The sequence below is a fragment of the Macaca fascicularis genome, chromosome 8 (genome assembly GCF_037993035.2).
Source record: "Macaca fascicularis isolate 582-1 chromosome 8, T2T-MFA8v1.1".
NCBI lineage: Eukaryota > Metazoa > Chordata > Mammalia > Primates > Cercopithecidae > Macaca > Macaca fascicularis.
The window spans coordinates 96,999,276-97,021,951 of NC_088382.1; the positions used below are offsets into that span (position 1 = coordinate 96,999,276).

The 22,676-nt window shown below is 33.5% G+C and overlaps 1 protein-coding gene across 2 annotated transcripts in view; it reads left to right on the top strand.

Annotated features, from left to right (window-relative positions):
* The window catches only part of CNBD1 (cyclic nucleotide binding domain containing 1), a 785,154-nt gene that overhangs the window by 392,937 nt on the left and 369,541 nt on the right, over positions 1-22,676 (top strand). For both annotated transcript variants that reach the window (XM_065519430.1, XM_045398475.2), the window contains exons 7-8: positions 14,112-14,249; positions 15,942-16,074. In XM_065519430.1, the coding sequence (XP_065375502.1) occupies positions 14,112-14,249; positions 15,942-16,074 (271 nt within the window). The remainder of the gene's footprint in view (positions 1-14,111; positions 14,250-15,941; positions 16,075-22,676) is intronic.

Here is a 22,676-nt window from a genome sequence, read left to right on the forward strand (position 1 = left end):
ATTCCAGTAACTTGTTTTCTATAAGTTCTCCAGTTACTTTACCATGAATATCGTTATTCTTTGCTGATCCACCCCTTTTCTTGCACTCTCATATTTTTATAAAGTAGTAAGTGTGTATCTCTTTAAAAAACTTTTGAAATAATGTAATTGACAAATAAATTTTAAAAATGACACACACATATGACAAATAAAACCTACAAAGTAGGAATCAGTGGTAAATACATTACTCTCATTGCTATCTAATATGTGTAAATAATATAGGCATTGGACAGTCTGTTACTAATACATTGATATTAGTTGGCTTACTTATCACCTACAATTAATGTCTACATATCTATATGTAGAAATTCTTTTTCCTAGGATGTTACTAATGCCTTCCTTCTATTAAGATGCTGTAATCTTGATCCCTCTTTCAGGTTTTATTTATTTTTTTAAGGGAGAAAATATCAAAATGAGAATCAGGCTCTTCGGAACATTGTTTCCTATTACAAGCAGTAATTTATGTAGAAATTTTTGGTTTACTTTACCAGAATTTCCACATTTATAAGAAAAGACTTGGATGTCATGGTCTGATTGCTTGTTCCGAATAATTTTGTTACTCACTTCATAATGGGTTGATAAGGGCAAGCGAGAAAAAAAAAGAGTCCAAACAACAGAAATGGAGAAACAGAAGTAGATCTTGTTTAAAAGAAGGTCAGTTGCTTCAATCTACTGAATGTCAGTCTGCTTTATACCATGGTGAAGTAGCTTGCATCAGACCGATCCCCTTGCTGAGAACAACTAAAAAAGCTGAATAACACCAAATTAATAACAGTTTGAAGGTTTTGGAGAGCAATCAAGGGAACCAAGATTAGAATGGCTATAATTCAAGAAAGAAGGGAAATATGTTATTTTGAGTCAGACATTTCCTGCTGCTTTTCCTTAGAGACATCCAACAACTTGCAAGGATCATAAGGATGAACAAATGAGCAGAAAATTGTGAATAGAACTTACAGGAACCTTAGAATGCCAGAGCACCATGAATCTGAGTTTAGTCTACCCAGGCAGTCAGGCTTTGAGGGGTCAGGATACTGAGAAAAGGGAACCAGAGAAAAGGGAGCTTGAATAATATTATTTTTTTTTTTTTGGAAATACACATCTGGTTGAATTAACTATTCAATAATTCCTTCTTGCATTTATGAAAATGCTGAATCATGATGAGTCATTTATATATATACACATATGTATATGTATATGTATAGATGTATTATAAGGAATTCGCTCATGTAATTATGGAGGCTGGCAAGTCCAAAATCTGCAGAGGTGATGTCCAAGTTTGAGTATGATGGCTGAAAACTGCTATAGAGTCAAAAAGAGCTAATGTCCCTGTTCTCAAGTTGTCAAGGAGGATAATTCTGTCTTATTTAGGGGAAGGTCAGCCTTTCATTCTACACAGGCCTTTAATTTTTTGGATAAGACCCACCCACATTATGGAGGGCAATCTGATTTACTCAGTCTAGTATCTAAATGTTAATCTTTACCAATTTAAATCAGAACTCATCCAAAGACATCACCAGAGAAACAGCCGGAAATGTGTTTGACCAAATATCTGGACACCCCATGATCCAGTCAAATTGAAACATAAAATGAACCATCACAGAATTTGAGTAATATGTACCTACAAATTTAAGAAGTAGAACTTTCACCAGTCTCATGTATTTTATAGACAGAAATTAGGAGTCCTGGGTCTGTCAAATATAAGAGATTCTGAAAAATGTATCAGTCTATCAGTTGAAACCCAGAACCAAAACACTGCCCTGAAGACTGAAAACCAGTCTCAAAAGACCTCAATTATTGATTGGGGCCATTTAGTCTGCTCCTATACTAATTAACTGTGAGGAAAATAAAGCACCTCAGAGAAAGACGACATATCTAGAACAACCATGTGTTTTCATACACAATGTCCAACATTGACTAAAAAGTTACCAGGAATGTCAAAATACAAGAAAACATTTTTAACAAACAATAAAAAATCAGTAGAAACACACACACAGGTAATTTAGATATTGGAGTTACTAGTTCATGATAACAATAATAATATTTTCAAAATCTGACAATGAAATAAACTAGAATTGTGAGCAATAAATTAAAAAATGGAAGCTTCATAACTTAAAAATATAAAATGAAATTAATAACTCAATAAATGTAGTTATTAGCAGATTAGACACTGCAGAAGAGAGTTACTGAAATGGAAAATTGATTAATAGAACATATCATAACTATGAAGAAGAAAAAAGATGAATGATAGAAAAGACTATAAGTTAGATATGAGAAATGAAAAATTCTGATAAGTATGCAATTAAAAATCCAACAAAAGGATAAATAAGAAATAGAGTAGAAACAATATTTTGTCCTGCCTGAAGCAGTACTGATTGAAATTTTTTTCTATGGAAAGACATCTAATAACAGATTTAAGTTGCTGTATGAACTACAAGTGAGACAACCACAACTAGACTAATGTAAACCAAATATAAAGTCATAGTAGGAAAAAAAAGAAACACACTCCAAGGTAAGTTTTAATGAACTCTTAAATAATGAATGCCAGAGAACAATAACATATATTTTTAAAGCATTCAGGAAAAAAATACCTTCCAACCTAGACTTTTATGACCAGTAAAACCATCTTTTTAAATGTAGGCAAGATAATGTTGTATTCAGACAAACAGTAAAGAGAGATGTCATTGCAAGCAAAGTTACAGTAAAAGGAATGGCAAGGGGACAAACTCTGGCAAAAACAAAGTTATCCAAAATTGAAGTACAGAAATGTAGAAAGAACTGAAGAACAAAGAAACTTCTTGGTGAATATGTGGATTAATCTAAATATTAGCTGACTGTATAAATCAATATTATTCCTTGTGAAGTTTCTACACATATGTAGAAATAAAATGCATCAGAAGTAGCAATAACAGTAAGAGAATAGTGTAAAATAATTTTTTCAATCCTTGTCTTTCTGAAAAGTGGAAAAGGTAATATAGCACTTCCTTCTTCTCTGTGGTTTCACTTTCCAGTTTCAGTATCCCAAGGTCAACTTTGCTCTGAAAATTCAATTATTATGTTAATTTTTTTTTCCTAAATTTATAATTTTTCTATTTAATTAATAGTTGTTTTTGTTAATATCTTATTGTGCCTAATTTCTAAAGTAAACTTTATCATATACACATATGTAAAGAAAAAAACACATAGGATTTGATATTATCTGCAATTTCTGTATGCAATAACGGTCTGGAAAGTATCTTCCATGCATAATGGGAGACACTGTTATTTAGGATACACTTTAATAAGATAAGGATGCATTAGTAATAACTAGATCAACAAAATGATAATAAAAGAATATATAAGTTAAAAGAACATAAAATATAGAAAAAAATATTTGATTAGTTCAGAATTTAGCAATAAGTAAGAAATGACACAAAAAATAGAAAAATAGCAAATATTGAGATGACAGATTTAAAAGCAAATATACATTAAATATAAACAGACTAAATACTTTCATTAAAAAACAAAGATTGTCATATTGCATAAAGCAATACCCTGTATGATTACCGACCTTATTGGAAGGATACAGAAAGTTGCAAAGTGAAATAACAGATAAACCAGATTATACTAACCAAAAGAAGGCCAAAGTAGCTGTACCATAGTAGGCAAAGTAGATTTTATTGCAAGGGCATCATTAAAAATAAAGATATTTCATAATGAGTATGAAATGTATATGCACTAAAAATTATTACCTCAAAATATATAAGTAAATATGTTTGTTTTATATATATTTTATATATATTTATATAAATATATTTATATACACTATATAATATATAAATATATATTTATAAATATATAATATATAACTAATTTATAAATGTATAACTATATCTGTGTAGTGAAACCACAGATAAAGAGGAAATGCCTTATATTACCTTTTCCACTTTTCAGAAAGGCAAGGATTGAAAAATAATATATATATATATGTATAAATATATGTATGAGGGACATACTAGGAAGCCATGATTAGCCAACTTTTAAAGAGAAATGTATTGGCTCCATTTGCAAACTGATTTGATTTGTAGGTTTTACTTAGAAAGTGCATATTCATATTATCCTAAAATATTTTTTTCTATAATTGAAAAGGTATTCCTCTTTGATTCAACATACAGGTTTAGAATAAATTTATTCAGAAAATTTCTATTTAAGCATACAAATCCATCCCTCAGCCAATAGAATGCATAAGGTCCCAATCATATTGTCCTCACATCAAGTTAGTTCCTGTTTTACCTTCCAGATATCAATATATAGTCCTATTATGGCCCATATTCTTGGAGAATATAATTAAAGCTATAGAAACTCATTCAAGAAAAATTGAGGTACAAATAATCACAAACTGTGGGATAATATATTAGAAGTTCAAGAAGAAGTTCATCTATTGACTAGATTATGAATGCCTGATCTTTGTGTGTGTTTTTTTTAATCCATTTCTTCAGCCCCTTAGGAAAGAAAAAACATGTTATGCAAAGTTTAGAGCAAGACCTTTCTTTGGTTTAAAAATAGTAGCTCTAATTTTACTTACAGATCTTATTTAATGTGTAAATGCCTGGAAGCTAAAAGCAATGGAAAAAAATAAGAACAAAAATTATACCTATGAAATACTTCTGTTTTTCAGGAAATTTTATTTTTATAAAATGCAGTTTAGAACAGATCTCAACATTATGACTTTATTCAAAAGAAAAATTAATAAATTTACCAATTCTTATTCAGAGGGAGATTGTTCGGGTTATGTATTATTATAAAAGTTAAAAAAAATAAGCATGGGAATACATAACTTCTCAATAAAGTTAGTTATCAATTTATTTTTCAGTAAAATAACATGAGCATTTACAAGTACAAGAAACTGTTCCTTCTGTGCAACTTGGCCAACTATCCTCATCAGAATAAGATTATCTATATAGCCTTAAAAAAATGATATTTTCAAAAAAGTTGAGAGAGACTGAGCTATGAAGTAAATAGCTTTACAGTGTTGTCTGATTTAAAAATTGCTATATTTATTAAAAATTCAGAAATACAGAATTAAAGTAGACCATAATTCTTATCTGCAGTTTTCAGATATAACAACTGTAATCATCTGTTGTATATCATTTAGATGTTTTATGTATATTTTTAAAGATATCAAAACAAATAACACATGTATGGAAGATAGCTCCGCATTCTGTTTCAAAGTCACATTTTACACTTTAAATTTCTTTAATAAGTGTCTAAAATTTACAAATGTACTACATAGTTTTTATGGCCACTGAAACAAATACAAGGAAGTTGGAGGAAATGTTAATAAATATTCTGCCATTTCAGCTCCATCACTATCCCCTGGACATATGAATAATATCAGCCTGACAGGTACTCTTGCACATTTTCCTCTGAATTGACACTGGCATTTAAATAGTTACATACACATATGAATTACTGTTTTTGTAACTGTTCATTTTGTAAAAAAAACGTTTTTAATATACTATCTATTATTTGTTTTTTTCCATCAGAATTCTTCCAGGCTAAGATATATAGACATAACTAATTTTTACCAGTATATTAAAACTTAGACTTGGTTGAATTCCTTAAAATGTATTTATTTCTACAAGGTAGATTCTTAGGAGATGGGTTTCTGGGTAAGACATTGCATACATTTTTTGGTTTATTTTAATAGATATTGCCAGATAATTTCTCATTTTTGAAGGTTTTTACAGTTTTCAGAGTTATAAATGAAAGTTATCTTCCTAAACCCATAGGTTAGAGGACTTTAAGTTTTTCAATCTGGTGGATAAAAACCATGTGGCATTGTGACATTAATTACAATTTTCTGTCTCCTACTGAGATTGAGCAGGTTTCTTTTGTGTGTGAGTCATTTGGTTCATCTCTTCTAGGAATAGTTTTTCTTCTAAAAATATTTTTGCTATTTTTCAATAACTGTTTGTTTTGGTTATTTTCTCTTCTTTAAGTCAAATTATAGATGTATATTAGATATTTGAGGTATTATTCTTTATATTTACCATTGTTATAGGAAATATCCCATACTCCATCACTTTACTTTTTTGTCATTGTACTTTTTTTTAACTTGTATATAATTAAATTTGTAATTTGAAAGAAACCTATACAATATTTTTCTTTCCTAGCCCAAGAATATAAAGATTCTCAAATATTTTAATTCTAACTTTCTGCTTGTCTCTTCTGAGTTAGTATTTGAAAGCAGTTTAAATCTCTCTTATTTTAAAAGCATACCATATTAGTCATTTTAAAATTATTATATATCAATAATGCTATTTACATTTACCAATGTTTTTAGCTAATTATTTGTGCTCCATTTTGGATTCAGTATTGTTCTAGCTGAAATTCGTCTTGTAGTCATTTGTTTCATATAATGTCTAAAATTATTTTCTTGTTTCTTTACTCTTACTCTAAATTGCTATTTCAAGTAAATAAAAAATTCTAGGTTGAAAGTTATTTTTTCCTGAGCACTTTAAGATAACCATATTTACAGAACAAAATTGAAAATTATAAATATTAATTCTTTTAATATTTGAAATTTTAAAATTTAAGCTTTGAAGAAAGTAGTGGTTCTCCCAGCGAGGAGTTTGAGATCTGAGAATGGACAGACTGCCTGCTCAAGTTGGTCCCTGACTCCCATGTAGCCTAACTGGGAGACATTCCCCACTAGGGGCAGACTGACACCGCACACCTCACATGGCCGGGTGCACCTCTGAAATGAAGCTTACAGAGGAATGATCAGACAGCAACATTTGCTGTTCAGCAATATTCACTCTTCTGAAGCCCCGGCTGCTGATACCCAGGCAAACAGGGTCTGGAGTGGACCTCAAGAAAATTCCAACAGACCTGCAGCTGAGGGTCCTGACCGTTAGAAGGAAAACTAACAAACAGAAAGGACATCCACACCAAAACCCCATCTGTACATCACCATCATCAAAGACTAAAGGTAGATAAAACCACAAAGATGGGGAAAAAGCAGTGCAAAAAAGTTAGAAATTCTAAAAATCAGAGCGCCTCTCCCCCTCCAAAGAAACGCAAATCCTCGCCAGCAAAGGAACAAAGCTGGATGGAGAATGACTATGACGAGTCGAGAGAAGAAGGCGTCAGACAATCAAACTTTTCCGAGCTAGAGGAGGAAGTACGAACCCAGCGCAAAGAAGCTAAAAACCTTGAAAAAAGATTTCACGAATGGCTAACTAGAATAACCAATGTAGAGAATTCCTTAAATGACCTGATAGAGATTAAAACCATGACATGAGAACAATGTGAGAAATGCACAAGCTTCAGTAAGTGACTCAATCAACTGGAAGAAAGGGTATCAGTGATTGAAGATCCAATGAATGAAATGAAGCAAGAAGAAAAGTTTAGAGAACAAAGAGCAAAAAGAAATGAACAAAGCCTCCAAGAAATATGGGACTATATGGAAAGACCAAATCTACGTCTGATTGGTGTGCCTGAAAGTGACGGGGAGACTGGAACCAAGTTGGAAAACACTTTTCAGGATATTATCCAGGAGAACTTCCCCAACCTAGCAAGGCAGGCCAACATTCAAATTCAGGAAATACAGAGAATGCCACAAAGATACTCCTCGAGAAGAGCAACTCCAAGACACATAATGGTCAGATTCACCAAAGTTGAAGTGAAGGAAAAAATGTTAAGGGCAGCCAGAGAGAAAGGTCAGGTTGCCCACAAAGGGAAGCCCATCAGACTAACAGTGAATCTCTCAGCAGAAACTCTCCAAGCCAGAAGAGAGTGGGGGCCAATATTCAACATTCTTAAAGAAAAGAATTTTCAACCCAGAATTTTATATCCAGCCAAACTATGTTTCATAAGTGAAGGAGAAATAAAATCATTTACAGACAAGCAAAAGTTGAGAGATTTTGTCACCACCAGGCCTGCCCTACAAGAGCTGCTGAAGGAATCACAAAACATGGAAAGGAACAACCAGTACCAGCCACTGCAAAAACATGCCAAAATGTAAAGATCATCGATGCTAGGAAGAAACTGCATTGACTAATGAGCAAAATAACCAGCTAACATCATAATGACAGGATCAAATTCACACATAACAATATTAACCTTAAATGCAAATGTAAATGGGCTAAATGCTCCAGTTAAAAGCCACAGACTGACAAATTGGATGAAGAGTCAAGACCTATCAGTTTGCTGTATTCAGGAGACCCATCTCACGTACAGAGATACACATAGGCTCAAAATAAAGGGATGGAGGAAGACCTACCAAGTAAATGGAAAACAAAAAAGGCAGGGGTTGCAATCCTGGTCTCTGATAAAACAGACTTTAAACCAACAAAGATCAAAAGAGACAAAGAAGGCCATTACATAATGGTAAATGAATCAATTCAACAAGAAGAGCTAACTATTCTAAATGTATATGCACCCAATACAGGAGCACCCAGATTCATAAAGCAAGTCCTTAGAGACTTACAAAGAGACTTAGACTCCCATACAATAATAATGGGAGACTCTAACACCCAACTGTCAACATTAGATCAACGAGAGAGAAAGTTCACAAGTATATCCAGGGATTGAACTCAACTCTGTACCAAGTGGACCTAATAGACATCTACAGAACTCTCCACCCCAAATCAACAAAATATACATTCTTCTCAGCACCACATCACACTTATTCCAAAATTGATCACATAGTTGGAAGTAAAGCACTCCTCAGCAAATATAAAACAACAGAAATTATAACAAACTGTCTCTCAGACCACAGTGCAATCACACTAGAACTCAGGGTTAAGAAACTCACTCAAAACCGCTCAACTACATGGAAACTGAACAACCTGCTCCTGAATGACGACTGGGTGCATAATGAAATGAAGGCAGAAATAAAGATGTTCTTTGAAACAATGAGAACAAAGACACAACATACCAGAATCTCTGGGACACATTTAAAGCAGTATGTAGAGGGAAATTTATAGCACGAAATGCCCAGAAGAGAAAGCAGGAAAGATATAAAAGTGACACCCTAACATCACAATTAAAGGAACTAGGGAAGCAACAGCAAACACATCCAAAAGCTAGCAGAAGGCAAGAAATAACTAAGATCAGAGCAGAACTGAAGGAGATACAGACACAAAAACCCTTCAAAAAAATCAATGAATCCAGGAGCTGTTTTTTTTGAAAAGATCAACAAAATTGATAGACTACTAGCAAGACTAATAAAGAAGAAAAGAGAGAAGAATCAAATAGATGCAATAAAAAATGATAAAGGTGATATCATCACTGACCCCACAAAATACAAACTACCATCAGAGAATACTATAAACATCTCTATGCAATCTAGAAGAAATGGATAGAAGAATCAATCTAGAAGAAATGATAGAAAATCTAGAAGAAATGGATAAATTCCTGGAAACATACACTCTCCCAAGATGAAACCAGGAAGAAGTTGAATCCCTGAATAGACCAATAACAGGCTCTGAAATTGAGGCAATAATTAATAGCCTACCAACGAAAAAAAAGTCCAGGACCAGATGGATTCACAGCCAAATTCTTCCAGAGGTACAAGGAGGAACTGGTACCATACCTTCTGAAATTATTCCAATCAATAGAAAAACAGGGAAGCCTCCCTAACTCATTTTATGAGGCCAACATCATCCTGATACTAAAACCTGGCAGAAACACAACAATAAGAGAATTTTAGACCAATATCCCTGATGAACATTGATGCAAAAATTCTCAATAAAATATTGGCAAAACAAATCCAGCAACACATCAAAAAGCTTATCCATCATAATCAAGTGGGCTTTATCCCTGGGATTCAAGGCTGGTTCAACATATACAAATCGATAAATGTAATCCAGCATATAAACAGAACCACAGACAAAAACCACATGATTATCTCAATAGATGCAGAAAAGACCTTTGACAAAATTCAACAGCCCTTCATGCTAAAAACTCTCAATAAATTCAGTATTGATGGAACATATCTCAAAATAATAAGAGCTATTTATAACAAACCCACAGCCAATATCATACTGAATGGGCAAAAACTGGAAGCATTCCCCTTGAAAACTGGCACAAGACAGGGATGCCCTCTCTCACCACTCCAATTCAACATAGTGTTGGAAGTTCTGGCTAGGGCAATCAGGCAAGAGAAAGGAATAAAGGGTATTCAGTTAGGAAAAGAGGAAGTCAAATTGTCCCTGTTTGCAGATGACATGATTGTATATTTAGAAAACCCCATTATCTCAGCCCAAAATCTCCTTAAGCTGATAAGCAACTTCAGCAAAGTCTCAGGATACAAAATCAATGTGCAAAAATCACAAGCATTCTTATACACCAATAACAGACAGAGAGCCAAGTCATGAGTGAAATCCCATTCACAATAGCTTCGAAGAGAATAAAATACCTAGGAATACAACTTACATGGGATGTGAAGGACCTCTTCAAGGAGAACTACAAACCACTGCTCAGTGAAATAAGAGGACAAAAACAAATGGAAGAACATTCCATGCTCATGGATATACTACAAGGCTACAGTAACCAAAACAGCATGGTACTGGTACCAAAACAGAGATATAGAACAATGGAACAGAACAGAGCCCTCAGAAATAGTACCATACATCTACAACCATCTGATCTTTGACAAACCTGACAAAAACAAGAAATGGTGCAAGGATTCCATATTTAATAAATGGTGCTAAGAAAACTGACTAGTCATATGTAGTAAGCTGAAACTGGATCCCTTCCTTACACCTTATACAAAAATTAATTCAAGATGGATTAGAGACTTAAATGTTAGACCTAAAACCATAAAAACCCTAGAAGAAAACCTAGGCAATACCATTCAGGTCATAGGCATGGGCAAGGGCTTCATGACTGAAACATCAAAAGCAATGGCAACAAAAGCCAAAATTGACAAATGGGATCCAATTAAACTGAAGAGCTTCTGCACAGCAAAAGAAACTACCATCAGAATGAACAGGCAGTCTACAAAATGGGAGAAAATTTTTGCAATCTACTCATCTTACAAAGGGCTAATATCCAGAACCTACAAAGAACTTAAACAAATTTACAAGAAAAAGACAACCCCATCAAAAAGTGGGCAAAGGGTATGAACAGACACTTCTCAAAAGAAGACATTTATGTAGCCAACAGACACATGAAAAATTGCTCATCATCACTGGCCATCAGAGAAATGCAAATCAAAACCACAATGAGATACCATCTCACATCAGTTAGAATGGCGATCATTAAAAAGTCAGCAAACAACCAGTGCTGGAGAGGATGTGGAGAAATAGGAACACTTTTCCACTGTTGGTGGGACTGTAAACTAGTTCAACCATTGTGGAAGACATTGTGGCGATTCCTCAAGGATCTAGAACTAGAAATACCATTTGACCCAGCCATCCCATTACTACGTATATACCCAAAGGATTATAAATCATGCTGCTGTAAAGACACATGCACATGTATGTTTATTGTGGCACTATTCACAATAGCAAAGACTTGGAACCAACCCAAATGTCCATCAATGACAGACTGGATTAAGAAAATGTGGCACATATACACCATGGAATACAATGCAGCCTTAAAAAAGGATAAGTTCATGTCCTTTGTAGGGACATGGATGCAGCTGAAAACCATCATTCTCAGCAAACTATCGCAAGAACAGAAAACTGAACACCGCATGTTGTCACTCATAGGTGGGAATTGAACAATGAGAACACTTGGACACAGAAAGGGGAACATCACACACTGGGGCCTGTTGTGGGGTTGGGGGAGGGGGGAGGAATAGCATTAGGAGATATACCTAATGTAATTGACATATTTATGGGTGCAGCACACCAACATGGCACAGGTATACATATGTAAAAAACCTGCACATTGTTCACATGTACCCTAGAACTTAAAGTATAATAAAAAATAAATAATATAAAATATTGAAATCATAAAACAATTATAAGTATTAATACTTTAAAAAATAATTTGACTAAAATAAGTGGGTATGTAAGGGGCATTGAAAGTTTTATAATTTCCTAATTATTAATATTAGGGACTCTGATGATATATTGTAATTAATTGAGAAAGAAATCCTTAAGAATATTGTTCAAAGTCATGGAATAGTTTTGCTTTTATAATGACTTATTAGGTAATTCCAACCAATGCCCTAAAACAATAGATAAATTGAAAAATATGTAAGTGGACAATATCTGCTTGAAATTATTGAGAGCTAATGTGATTGTAACTAGGAGATCAAGTAGAGGAGAAAGATTAGGAGAATATGCCAAATCCTGAGCAGGAATACAAAAGCAAATTCATCTTTCAGTTTTGTGTGTTGCTTGCTTTGGACGACTCACTTATTCTCTCAGCTCTGGAAAACTTGCAGCCATTATCACTTATGCATCACCGTTTTCCCATTCTTTTCAGTTTCTTCTAGAATTTCTATTAGATATATGCTAAATGGTCTCCATCTATCTTCTATAGCTATTACAACCCCCTTCTTATTTCCATTTCTTCTATATTTTATTCCAGATTATTTTCTTATATATTATCTATGTAATGAATTCTTTTGAAAATTATCTTTAATCTACAAATTTTTGTGACCATTATTTACAGAAGTTTTATTTTGTTCTTTTCCAAAATACCTCTTTTTGCTTCCATCATGTCATGTTCTGATTTTTATAGTTTACATAATTTTAAATGTTTGTAGTTTCTTTTAGGTTGTTCAACTTTTTTCTCCTTCATGGACTTCCCTTTGTAGGGGTTTATTTATTTGTGTGTCTTGTAATTATTTTTATTATGATTTTGTCATCAGCAAGTCTTGCTCTCTGTGGGAGTTCCTTTCTCTCTGAATTTGTACATAAGGCTAAGTTTTTATAATACCTTCCTGGATCCTAGGAGTTTTACTAGTTGTGTACTAGGCGTTTTATTCATTTTTCAGCTTTGGGTCTTATACTGTGCATAAGTGTATGCTCTGTACTCATTCAAGCTGCAAACCTAGGTTCTTGATTTTCTAACAATTCTGTCCAGTTTCACGGCTAGATAGCCAGCTTTTATGTGGCTTTCATAAAATACTGGATGTAGTTCTTCCTGTCCCCACTTCACAACTCGGGTAATCCTCCAAGTTCCTAGACTTTAGGCAAGAAGGCACAATTCCAGTCTCTCGCCTTTCATGGATCTGAGTCCCATCTCCTGTTCCTACATGTACAACAAGCCTCAGAACTCAGTTCTTTGGGACCTTATTTTGGTTTGATAGGACTGTGGCCCACTTTGGCCTCAGCTGTGACTGTTTGACATTTTAAATTTCCTCTATGAATTTGGACTTGCAGATTCAAGCTCAGATATGCATTTAGTTAAAAAGAAAAATAGTCTATGGTTTTGAAGTAGAAAAATGGAAGTTTTCCCATATCATCTTAGATAGGCATATTGACGTGATGTTTTCCCTAAGAAGCTCCTTAGCCTCTCATAAAAAATATGCTCCTTATCCTTTACATGCCCTCCACTTTTCCTGGGTAAATATAAATATAGGTTCTCTATATAACTATATGTAATATCATTATAACCTAATAACTCATGATATGTATTCTAGTAGTAACATTTTGCCATGCCTAATATTTATCATTTACATATTAAATTAAGCAATCATCCATAAATATATATTAATGGTTTATATACTGTTTAACATTTTATTCATTTTTGTTATTACTGAATACTACCAACATGTGATAATAAAACAAACAGAAGATCATATATATAAGTGTACAATATTTCTTCATTCTTTCAACTACTATGTATTGAATGGCTGCTATATTCCAAGCACTGTAATAGGCACTTTAAATCACTGAATAAAACAGAAGATTTTTAATGTTATTTTCTTCATATCGGTGAAAAAAATGACCATTTCTCTTGCCTTTGGAAGTGACATTGAGCAGAAGTAGTAGGAGCCATCCATGCAAAGACAGTTTAGAATCTCCTCTTTCATTGAATGAAAGCTTGACCTACAATCCAGTCCTTCACTGGCATTTTTATGTTGGTGAGTGGTAATAAACATTAAATTGTCTCTGGTATTTTTACAGCTTAGCAAATGGAGTACCTTTGGAACTCTGGAAGTTATACCTCAGATTGAATCGGGAACACAGGTGTTCTCAGTGGTGACAGAAGACGATTGTGAAATTCTTAAAATCCCAGCAAAGGGATATGCAAAGATAAAGGAGGTATGATATCTAATATTATATATAAACAGAAATTGGGCATAAACTCAAGCTGTATTTTGCTTCTGTAGACAAAGATATCCATTATCTGTTTTATTATTAACTTTAACTTAAGCTAGAGACATTAAAAAGGTGGTTTATTTGACGAAAATCACTTAAGAGTGCTGGTGATAGGTAAAGTGTAAACAAAGGTCTCAATGAATATATTTTAGGTAATTTTAGAATACCCTTTGGCTTTTCATTAATTTCAAACGCATTCATTCAGTCAACAAATATGTGTTTTGCATGTTCACAACATGTCATATGCTAAGAATACTAGAATAATAAGATGGATAATAGTACTGCTGCTTTCCCAGTCTCTATAGTCTACTTAAGGAGGAAAAATACTTGAATGGGATTGGCATGATATTTCATAATTATACAACAAACATCAAACTCAGAGCTGGATGAATAAGTGATAACAACTTATTCTGATTCCTTAATTCTGCAGCTTTAAGATACTCATTTACCTAAAGTTTAATAATTTATTCTCTTCTAATCAAATCCAAATTTTTTCTTGACTCCTATTTCTCCTACTTTGGATAGCAGAGGAAGTTTGTATAAATAATGGAATTGAGGCTGGGGGCGGTGGCTCACGCCTGTAATCCCAGTACTTTGGGAGGCCGAGGCAGGTAGATCACCTGAGGTAGAGAGCTCGAGACCAGCCTGACTGACATGGAGAAACCCCATCTCTACTAAAAAGACAAAATTAGCTGGGTGTGGTGGCACATCCCTGTAATCCCAGCACTTCAGGAGACCAAGGCAGGCAGATCACCTGAGGTAGGGATTGGAGACCAGCCTGACCAACATGGGGAAACCCTGTCTCTACTAAAAATACAAAATTAGCCGGATGTGGTGGTGCATGCCTGTAATACCAGCAACTGAGGAGGCTGAGGCAGAAGAATTGCTTGAATCCGGGAAGTGAAGTTTGCGGTGAGGTGAGATCGCACCATTGCACTCCAGCCTGGGCAACAAGAGTGAAACTCCATCTCAAAAATAAATAAACAAAAAATAATGGGATTGAAAGGTTTCCATGATCCTGCTGTTTCATCTTTTTAAAAATGAGCTTAAGCCAGATGCAGGTCCTGCAGAAAGCTGGTGTAAGCCATGGTTCAGTGCTCATGTGGAGTGGAGTTGAGAAGACACCCATCTTCTTGGGTCTCCAATGGTGGGGATTTCTTGTGATTTAGTGGTCCCAGTGTCAGTAGTACAGGTAATTCTCTCAGAATTCAACATTATTCTAAATCCTTAATGTTCATTTGTTTTGATTTTCAGAGTGGCTGGCTTTAACAAAAAATTCTGTATGTTTTGTTTTTATTTCCCAAATATCAGTACCAGTTACTTGATTTTATCAAACACAACTTTTCAGTTTAATCTTGACTATGACAGGGTTTTAAAAAACTCCTAAAACATTTATAGAAGTATAATATATAATGAAAGGTGAGCAAATATAATTTTAGTAAGTAGATCTGAAGATTAACATTTTAATATGTCTATATGGCCACAGAGTGATGCTCTGATAAAATTCAAATGTATCTTATACTAACTTTTATTCATATGGCCTTTATTTTACTTCTCTCACCATTTATCTATTTGCTATTTCTTTGATTTTAAATGGCCTATTATTAAAAATTTGATAATGACATTCTATTTCAGGAAAAAATAAAAATTGAAAATATGCAAAAGTTGAAATTAATCCATATGTGTCCTTATTATGAGGAATGGCCTACTTTATCCATATATGAGCTAATTGCACTCCTTAAATGGAAAAAATTTCCTCCAGGTCATGGTGAGTTTAATGCAATTTTGGATCATTTTGTTTGCATTCTGTTATATTATTGGAATTGAAATTCTTCATAGTTGTAACATTTTATACAATATTTCTTCATATAAATATTCTCTAATTTATTTGATAATAACATTTGAATTGGACATTTAGATTATTTCTTGCTTTTCATTAAAAGTGATACTGTACTGGCTTGAAGAGTGGCCTCAGGACTAACCTTACTTTAACATCTCCCTCTACTCCCTATAACTGTTCCCCTCTTGCCCCACCCTGACGGTTACTATAAGGGCCAAACTGAAAAGGAGAAATACTAGAGGGTATAGCCACTCACACGAGAGAAAAGGGAAAAAAACCATTTTTTCTTTTCCTTTTTCCTGGGTGGATAACTATTTAAGCAGCAAGTTTGCTAATCTGTACTTGTGCTACACATATTAGCCATGGAAAAAAATAATTATGGAGAATGAGTGAGGCCTAGATAAGAGAAAGTAGCAGTGAAGCACCTACATTTTCAACATTCAGCATAGCAAGGATGCACGGATTTCCTGCATTATGTGTACACAAAAAGTGTAGGTGGTATTGAGCCATTTTGCATGATTTGTCCATCTATGAAAGCCAATTTAACAAGGGTTGCCAACCCAAGAGGAGCTGTGGTAGGATGGGCCAGAGCTTTAGGTCTCTTTTGATAACGAAACACAATTGCTTCATGAGAGACAGCCACAGATAACAGAGAGAGGATGGTAACCTCGCCTCTCTTTCCTCACAGCCGGTGAAGGAGCCAGAACTTAACATTATAATGGAAGAAGAAGTGTTTGAAAGAAATATTTCTACCCCAAGTCTGCAAAGCCACAATTATAGTGAGGGACATTTTTAATTTAAGTTTGAGATTAAAATTCTAAAACAAATGAATCTAATTGGTAAATTCTGGGCAGCAACTATAAAAACATGGCAGAGTATTTATGAAATCTGGCTAAGGTATCCTTTGAAGGAAACACTGTAACATAGGAAAATGAGGTTCAGCACACCAGGAGTTCTTTTATTGAAAAAAAGTAAATATAATTAGGGGAAGTTTATCCTTCAAAAACAGGAATACTCTAATAAACCACTTAAATTTGGTGAGAATCTAAAACATTTCTCATATTTGTTCCAAATTTCCTTCTACTGCTTGCATTTATATTTTATTTATCATGTTTTTGAGATGTAGCATTTAATCCATGTTTAGTCAAATAACTATTTTTGCTCATAAATTTGAATATTTGTAATATGATGCTTTTGTTTATGACGTATTTTTCCTGATTAGTTATAAATGGCATTTTTTTTAACCAAAAGTACAAATGGAAGGCAAGTAGCAAACTGACTTGTAAAAAATCGGGAATTGAATATTTCTAAATTCCCCATGTTCACTACATAGAAACAGATGAGCATCTCAGAACCAGTTTGATACCTCGAGGTGCCAGTGATTCAAGTACCTGTGATGGTGATGCCTTTTTGTTCCTTCATTCATCCTTCACTGCTCTCTTTTGTTTTGGACAATATTTTCTAACGTAGCATATTAATTCTGTTAATATTTTTTCACCATATTTGTTATTTTTCATGGTTGCTTTATTTTTTATGGTTGTTTTGGATTTGTCACGGTTTTGTCACAGGTTTTCCACTTTGTATCAGAAATATCAAATTTTGATCCTTGCCTCTCTAACAGGCTTTTAATAAAAATATAATATCCAATCCTTGCCAATCTATCATTATATTAATATTTTTGAGTTGATTAAAAAGGAGGAAAGAGACCATCATACAGATATTTTAAATTAGGTGATCCAAAAGAATATGAAATTTGGAAAGGGGAGAATGATTATGTGTTTTAATATATTTGATTACTAATGATAATAATCTCTCTTTTGATCTAAAATATCAATCAAAAATACTAAAATTTTGCATCAAAGAGCTAAAAAGATACTGAGAAAGTTAACATACTGTTTCCTAGACTAATATTGAATTCAAGTTCTTTTTGGTAAGTATCTTGAAAAATAAATGGTGGTGTTTGTTAAACTACCAATTGCATTGGACAGTCTGTGAGTCTATTGAATAAGTCAAAATAATATTGTTTTCTCACCTATTCCCAAACATATAAATGTGTGGTACTTTCATAGTTTTAGAAAATATTTATCTTCCTTAGAGAAGATTGACAGTTTCATCTGATAATCATCAAAGCCCTATGGGTTCTGAAAGACTGTAGTTTTTATAAATAAATATACCTATGTGAAGAATAAACCCTGTCAAATTCATCTAATTTTCTTTTATGGTAGTGACAAACTTGATATATCAAAGAGAAGAATTGGATTATAATACTTCCTGACTGTTTACTCAAGATTTAGTTTGAATTTTTATCAGAGAATGTAGAGAATGTAGCTCAAATTACACTTTTATTATCTGGGTTGAAAATTAGCAGTAGTATGATTTCCAAAGCATAATTATGTGTGTTTTGATCTTATTTTAAATATGTATAGTAGATAGAGTTTCAGAGGGATTTAGTTAATTATTCAAAAGCTTGACAGAGTTTAGGATTAATCCTTGGCAATCAATGAAATAAGTAAAGCTTGTATCTGACTCTATTTGCTTTGTTAACTTCTTAAGTCTTCCTACTTTTGCTTCATATGCTAAGGGAACCTTATTGTAGTGAATATGTACAGTGTTGCTTATCATTTGGGTGTGTCTAGTTTATAACAAGTCTTCCCAGTTGTTATTCTTTCAAGATGTGGCTGACTTGAAAGTGACAACCAGCTTAGGTCACTAATCAGCTCGTTCCCATGTGTATCATGAATATAATAAAAAATGGTAAACTGACTTGGCAAACATTTAACTATTTATGCATATTTTGTTGTTTTCTTGCTAATGTCAGTATGCCCCCATCTTTCTCCAGGTAGGATTTGATATAGCAAACATGATAATTGGAAAAACTAAAAAAATTACATCAACAAATTTAGTGCAGAAAGATAAAACATGTGAAAATCATAATAGTAACAATAATAATAGTCAAAATCATATCTAGTTATCTGAAACCAAAAGTGGAGTATTTCAGTCACAAAATACATAGGCTCTACATCCCTTCAACCTTTTGACATCAGTCTCTTCCAGTTTAATTTACTCTACAGGGAATCAAAAGTCATAGTCCCATGAGGCACTCTTTGAGCATCCCAGAACCAGTTTGATACCTGGAGGTGCCAGTGATTCAAGTACGTGTGATGCTGATGCCTTTTTGTTCCTTCATTCATCCTTCACTGGTCTCTTTTGTGTTGGACAATATTTTCTAGTGTAGCATTCTTTTAATAATTTTTCACCATATTTGTTATTTTTTATGGTTGCTTTAGGGCTTACCATATACATTTCAATTCAGCAGAATCTACTTCAGATTTTTACTAACTTTATTCCAGTTTTAAATATGACTCTTATATAGCTCTATTTCCATTTCCTCCTTTATATGTTATTGTTATTATACAGATTGCAGCTATGTATGTTACAAATTCAACAGTATATAAAGTTATGTCTCAAAAACAGAGAAAAAAGAAATCAAATATATATTTATAGTGTTCATTATATTAGACATCTTATTTACCATTTCTAGTCCTTTTTATTTGTTCCTGTGGACTCAAGTTGCCATCTGATATGCTTTCCTTAGTTCAGTATCAGTTTTCTCCCACCTGCTTTCTTATGCTGCTATTGGCAAATATATAATATTTCTATATGTTATATATCCAACAACATTATACACATATTATTTCACACAGTCACTCTTTATGAGTAAGAGAAGAATGGATAAGAAATATGTATTTATCTTACCTTTTATAATTGCACATTTACCTTTAGTGGTACGTTTTGATTTTTCATGTGGATTCAAATTTTATGTGAGGATGCTTGTTTGCAGACTGAAGAACTTTTTTTAGTATTTCTTTGAGGGAGTATATGCTAGTAACAAATACTGCCAGGTTTTCTTTTACTGAGAATTTCTTCATTTCTCCTTTACTTTTGAAAGACAGCTTTGCAGGGTATAGGATTTGAAGTTGAAATTGGGTTATTTTGTATATTTTAAAAATGCAATCCCACTTTATTCTGGCTTCTATTATTGTTTCTGATGAGAAGACAGCTGTTAATCTTTTTGGGATTCACTTATAAGTGACAAGGCTTTTGCTTGCTGGTTTCAATATTTCCTCCTTGTCTTTCGCTTAAAGAAGTTTTAGTATAATGTGTCTGTTTGCTTATTTTCTTACCTAATACTAGAATTTAAAGCCCTGTTTGCTACTAATCTCTTCTGTTTCTGACTCCCTTTCTCCGATATTGTTAGCTATGATAATCAGTTTTAAAGTTTTTCTTGTTATTCACCCACTTAGAAATAGTTAATGTCCTCTCATTGTTATTCAGGTAAAATGCAAAATCCTTAATATAGTTTGAAAGGCCATTTATATCTAGGTCATACCTATATCTCAAAGTTTTAATTTTAATAATTCTTCTCCTTTTTCGTTCGTGTTTCTGCCAACCTGGACTTTTATTAGTTCTTCTATGTCACTATCGCCATTGAGGCCTTTTACATATATTGTTCCCTCTTCCTGGAGAAGTTACTTGCCCCTCATTTCAGGACATTTACTATTGTTAAGATAATGTTTTCTGGACCAGTTGAGATTCTATTGCTCTTTGTTTGCTTGCAGAGATGCCTCTTTGTCTCTATGAGGGTCAACGAACTTTTTCTGCTAAAGAGCAGATACTAAATATTAGCTTTGTAGGTCAAATAGTGCCTCTGTTACATATCCACCCGCTTCTTCTTTTTAAAGCCTTTAACAATGTAAGAATCATCCTTAGCTGTAGTGTTATAAAAAAAAAAAAAAAAAAAAAAAATGGGCCTTGGGTCAGATTTGGTCCATGGTGTAAAGTTTTCTAACTCCTGTCCTATCTTATTTTGTTAATCACCTTTTTTTTTTTGGTGGGGGACGGGGGGCGGGGGGACAAGGTCTTATTATATTGCCCAGGCTGGACTCAAACTCGTGGGCTCAAGTGATCATTCCACCTCAGCCATTCGAGTAGCTGAGACTAAAGGCACATGCCACCATGCCTGGCTTTCCTTATACTATCTTAACACTCATTGTGCTATGTCATAATTAATAGTTTAAGGGTCAGTTTTTCCACTAGACTTACAGTTTCTTTGGAATAAGACCATCTTATTTTTTAGTACCCAACAAGTATCTAGAATTTACAAGCCCTTGAAAATATTGTTGATGAGTTAATGAATATTTTGATGTCAGTGTTTACCCTTAGACCAAAGTTATGACTTTTTTCTTCCAAAAGAAAATTTAACTCTTTGCTGGTCAGTACATATGGGTTGTATTAACACTTAGCATTAATTTTCTCTGTTTGAGGAAAATGCTATCATTAATTCAATCTTAAAATATCTTAATACATTTATTGATAAATCTCCTGATTAAAACACAGTGTGTTGCTTTGCTTTGCTATCTTTGAGACATTTTACAGAATTGCATCGTTGCAATAAATCAACCATTGATAATGCTGAAAGGTTATACTGTCTTAAACTCATAATCCAGGAAGAATAAAGGCAATTTGGATTTAAGGTGAGGTTAAATAAGGAAAACATTAGCACGGCATTAAGGAAAACAATAGTTAAAGGAAGTCTATTCTCTTCAGTGAATCACCAGGAGTAAAATATTTGTAGAATCTATCAACTAATTTTCATTTTTGGTCATCATGTTTAATTCTCACTACGCATGCAGCAAGCTTTCTACTACATGGGGTATGAGAAATGGAATGATCACTGATAAATGTAATTGAAGTATAATCTCCCTCCTTCTTAAGTTTGTCATCATGCATATTGTTCTTATTAATACAACTGTAAGAAAAAATTTTGGCGAATGATGAATACTGTACATTATATGGCTGAATGCCCCTTCCAAACACTTCTAACCAACCTGTGAAAGCTAAAAACAACTAAAGACTACATATTCTAGAATCCTTTGTAAAAGTTTTAATTTTGATTGTGGCCTCCATTCTGCCCAGTGTGTATTTCTCTACAGTATTTGGAAGAAGTCAGGAGCCACTCTCCTTGCAAGCATGGTGATGAGCATGGTGATGAACATGGTGGTTCTAAAGTTCATCCCCTGTATCACACATGATGAGTGACACACAGCTGCAGGAGTGAGGTTTCCTTTAGAAGAGCTCTGTGTTGTGAGTGGGCATTTCCGCTAGCTACTGTATTTTCTTGCTCTATATTATTGAATTCTAGTTTTATGGCCCTACTAGAGCTTCCTGACACCCTCTGATAAACCATTTTTTATTGAAATTAGATAGCAAGAGTCTGCTGTCTGTACCTAGGAACAAAGGACTGTGCACTGGGTGTTCATTCTACCAATGATCTCCTTTGTGAATAACTACTTTTTTCAAAAATTTTTCATTTGAGAAAATAATTTTTTTCATAAGAAATATGAAGTTTGTTCTTCATATTTTTAACATCTGTGTACAGAACACCTTGCTAATTGCTTTTGTCGTGGCAATGAAAAGAAATACATTTTAAAATCACTTAAAGTCGTGCCGGGCACAGTGGCTCACACCCA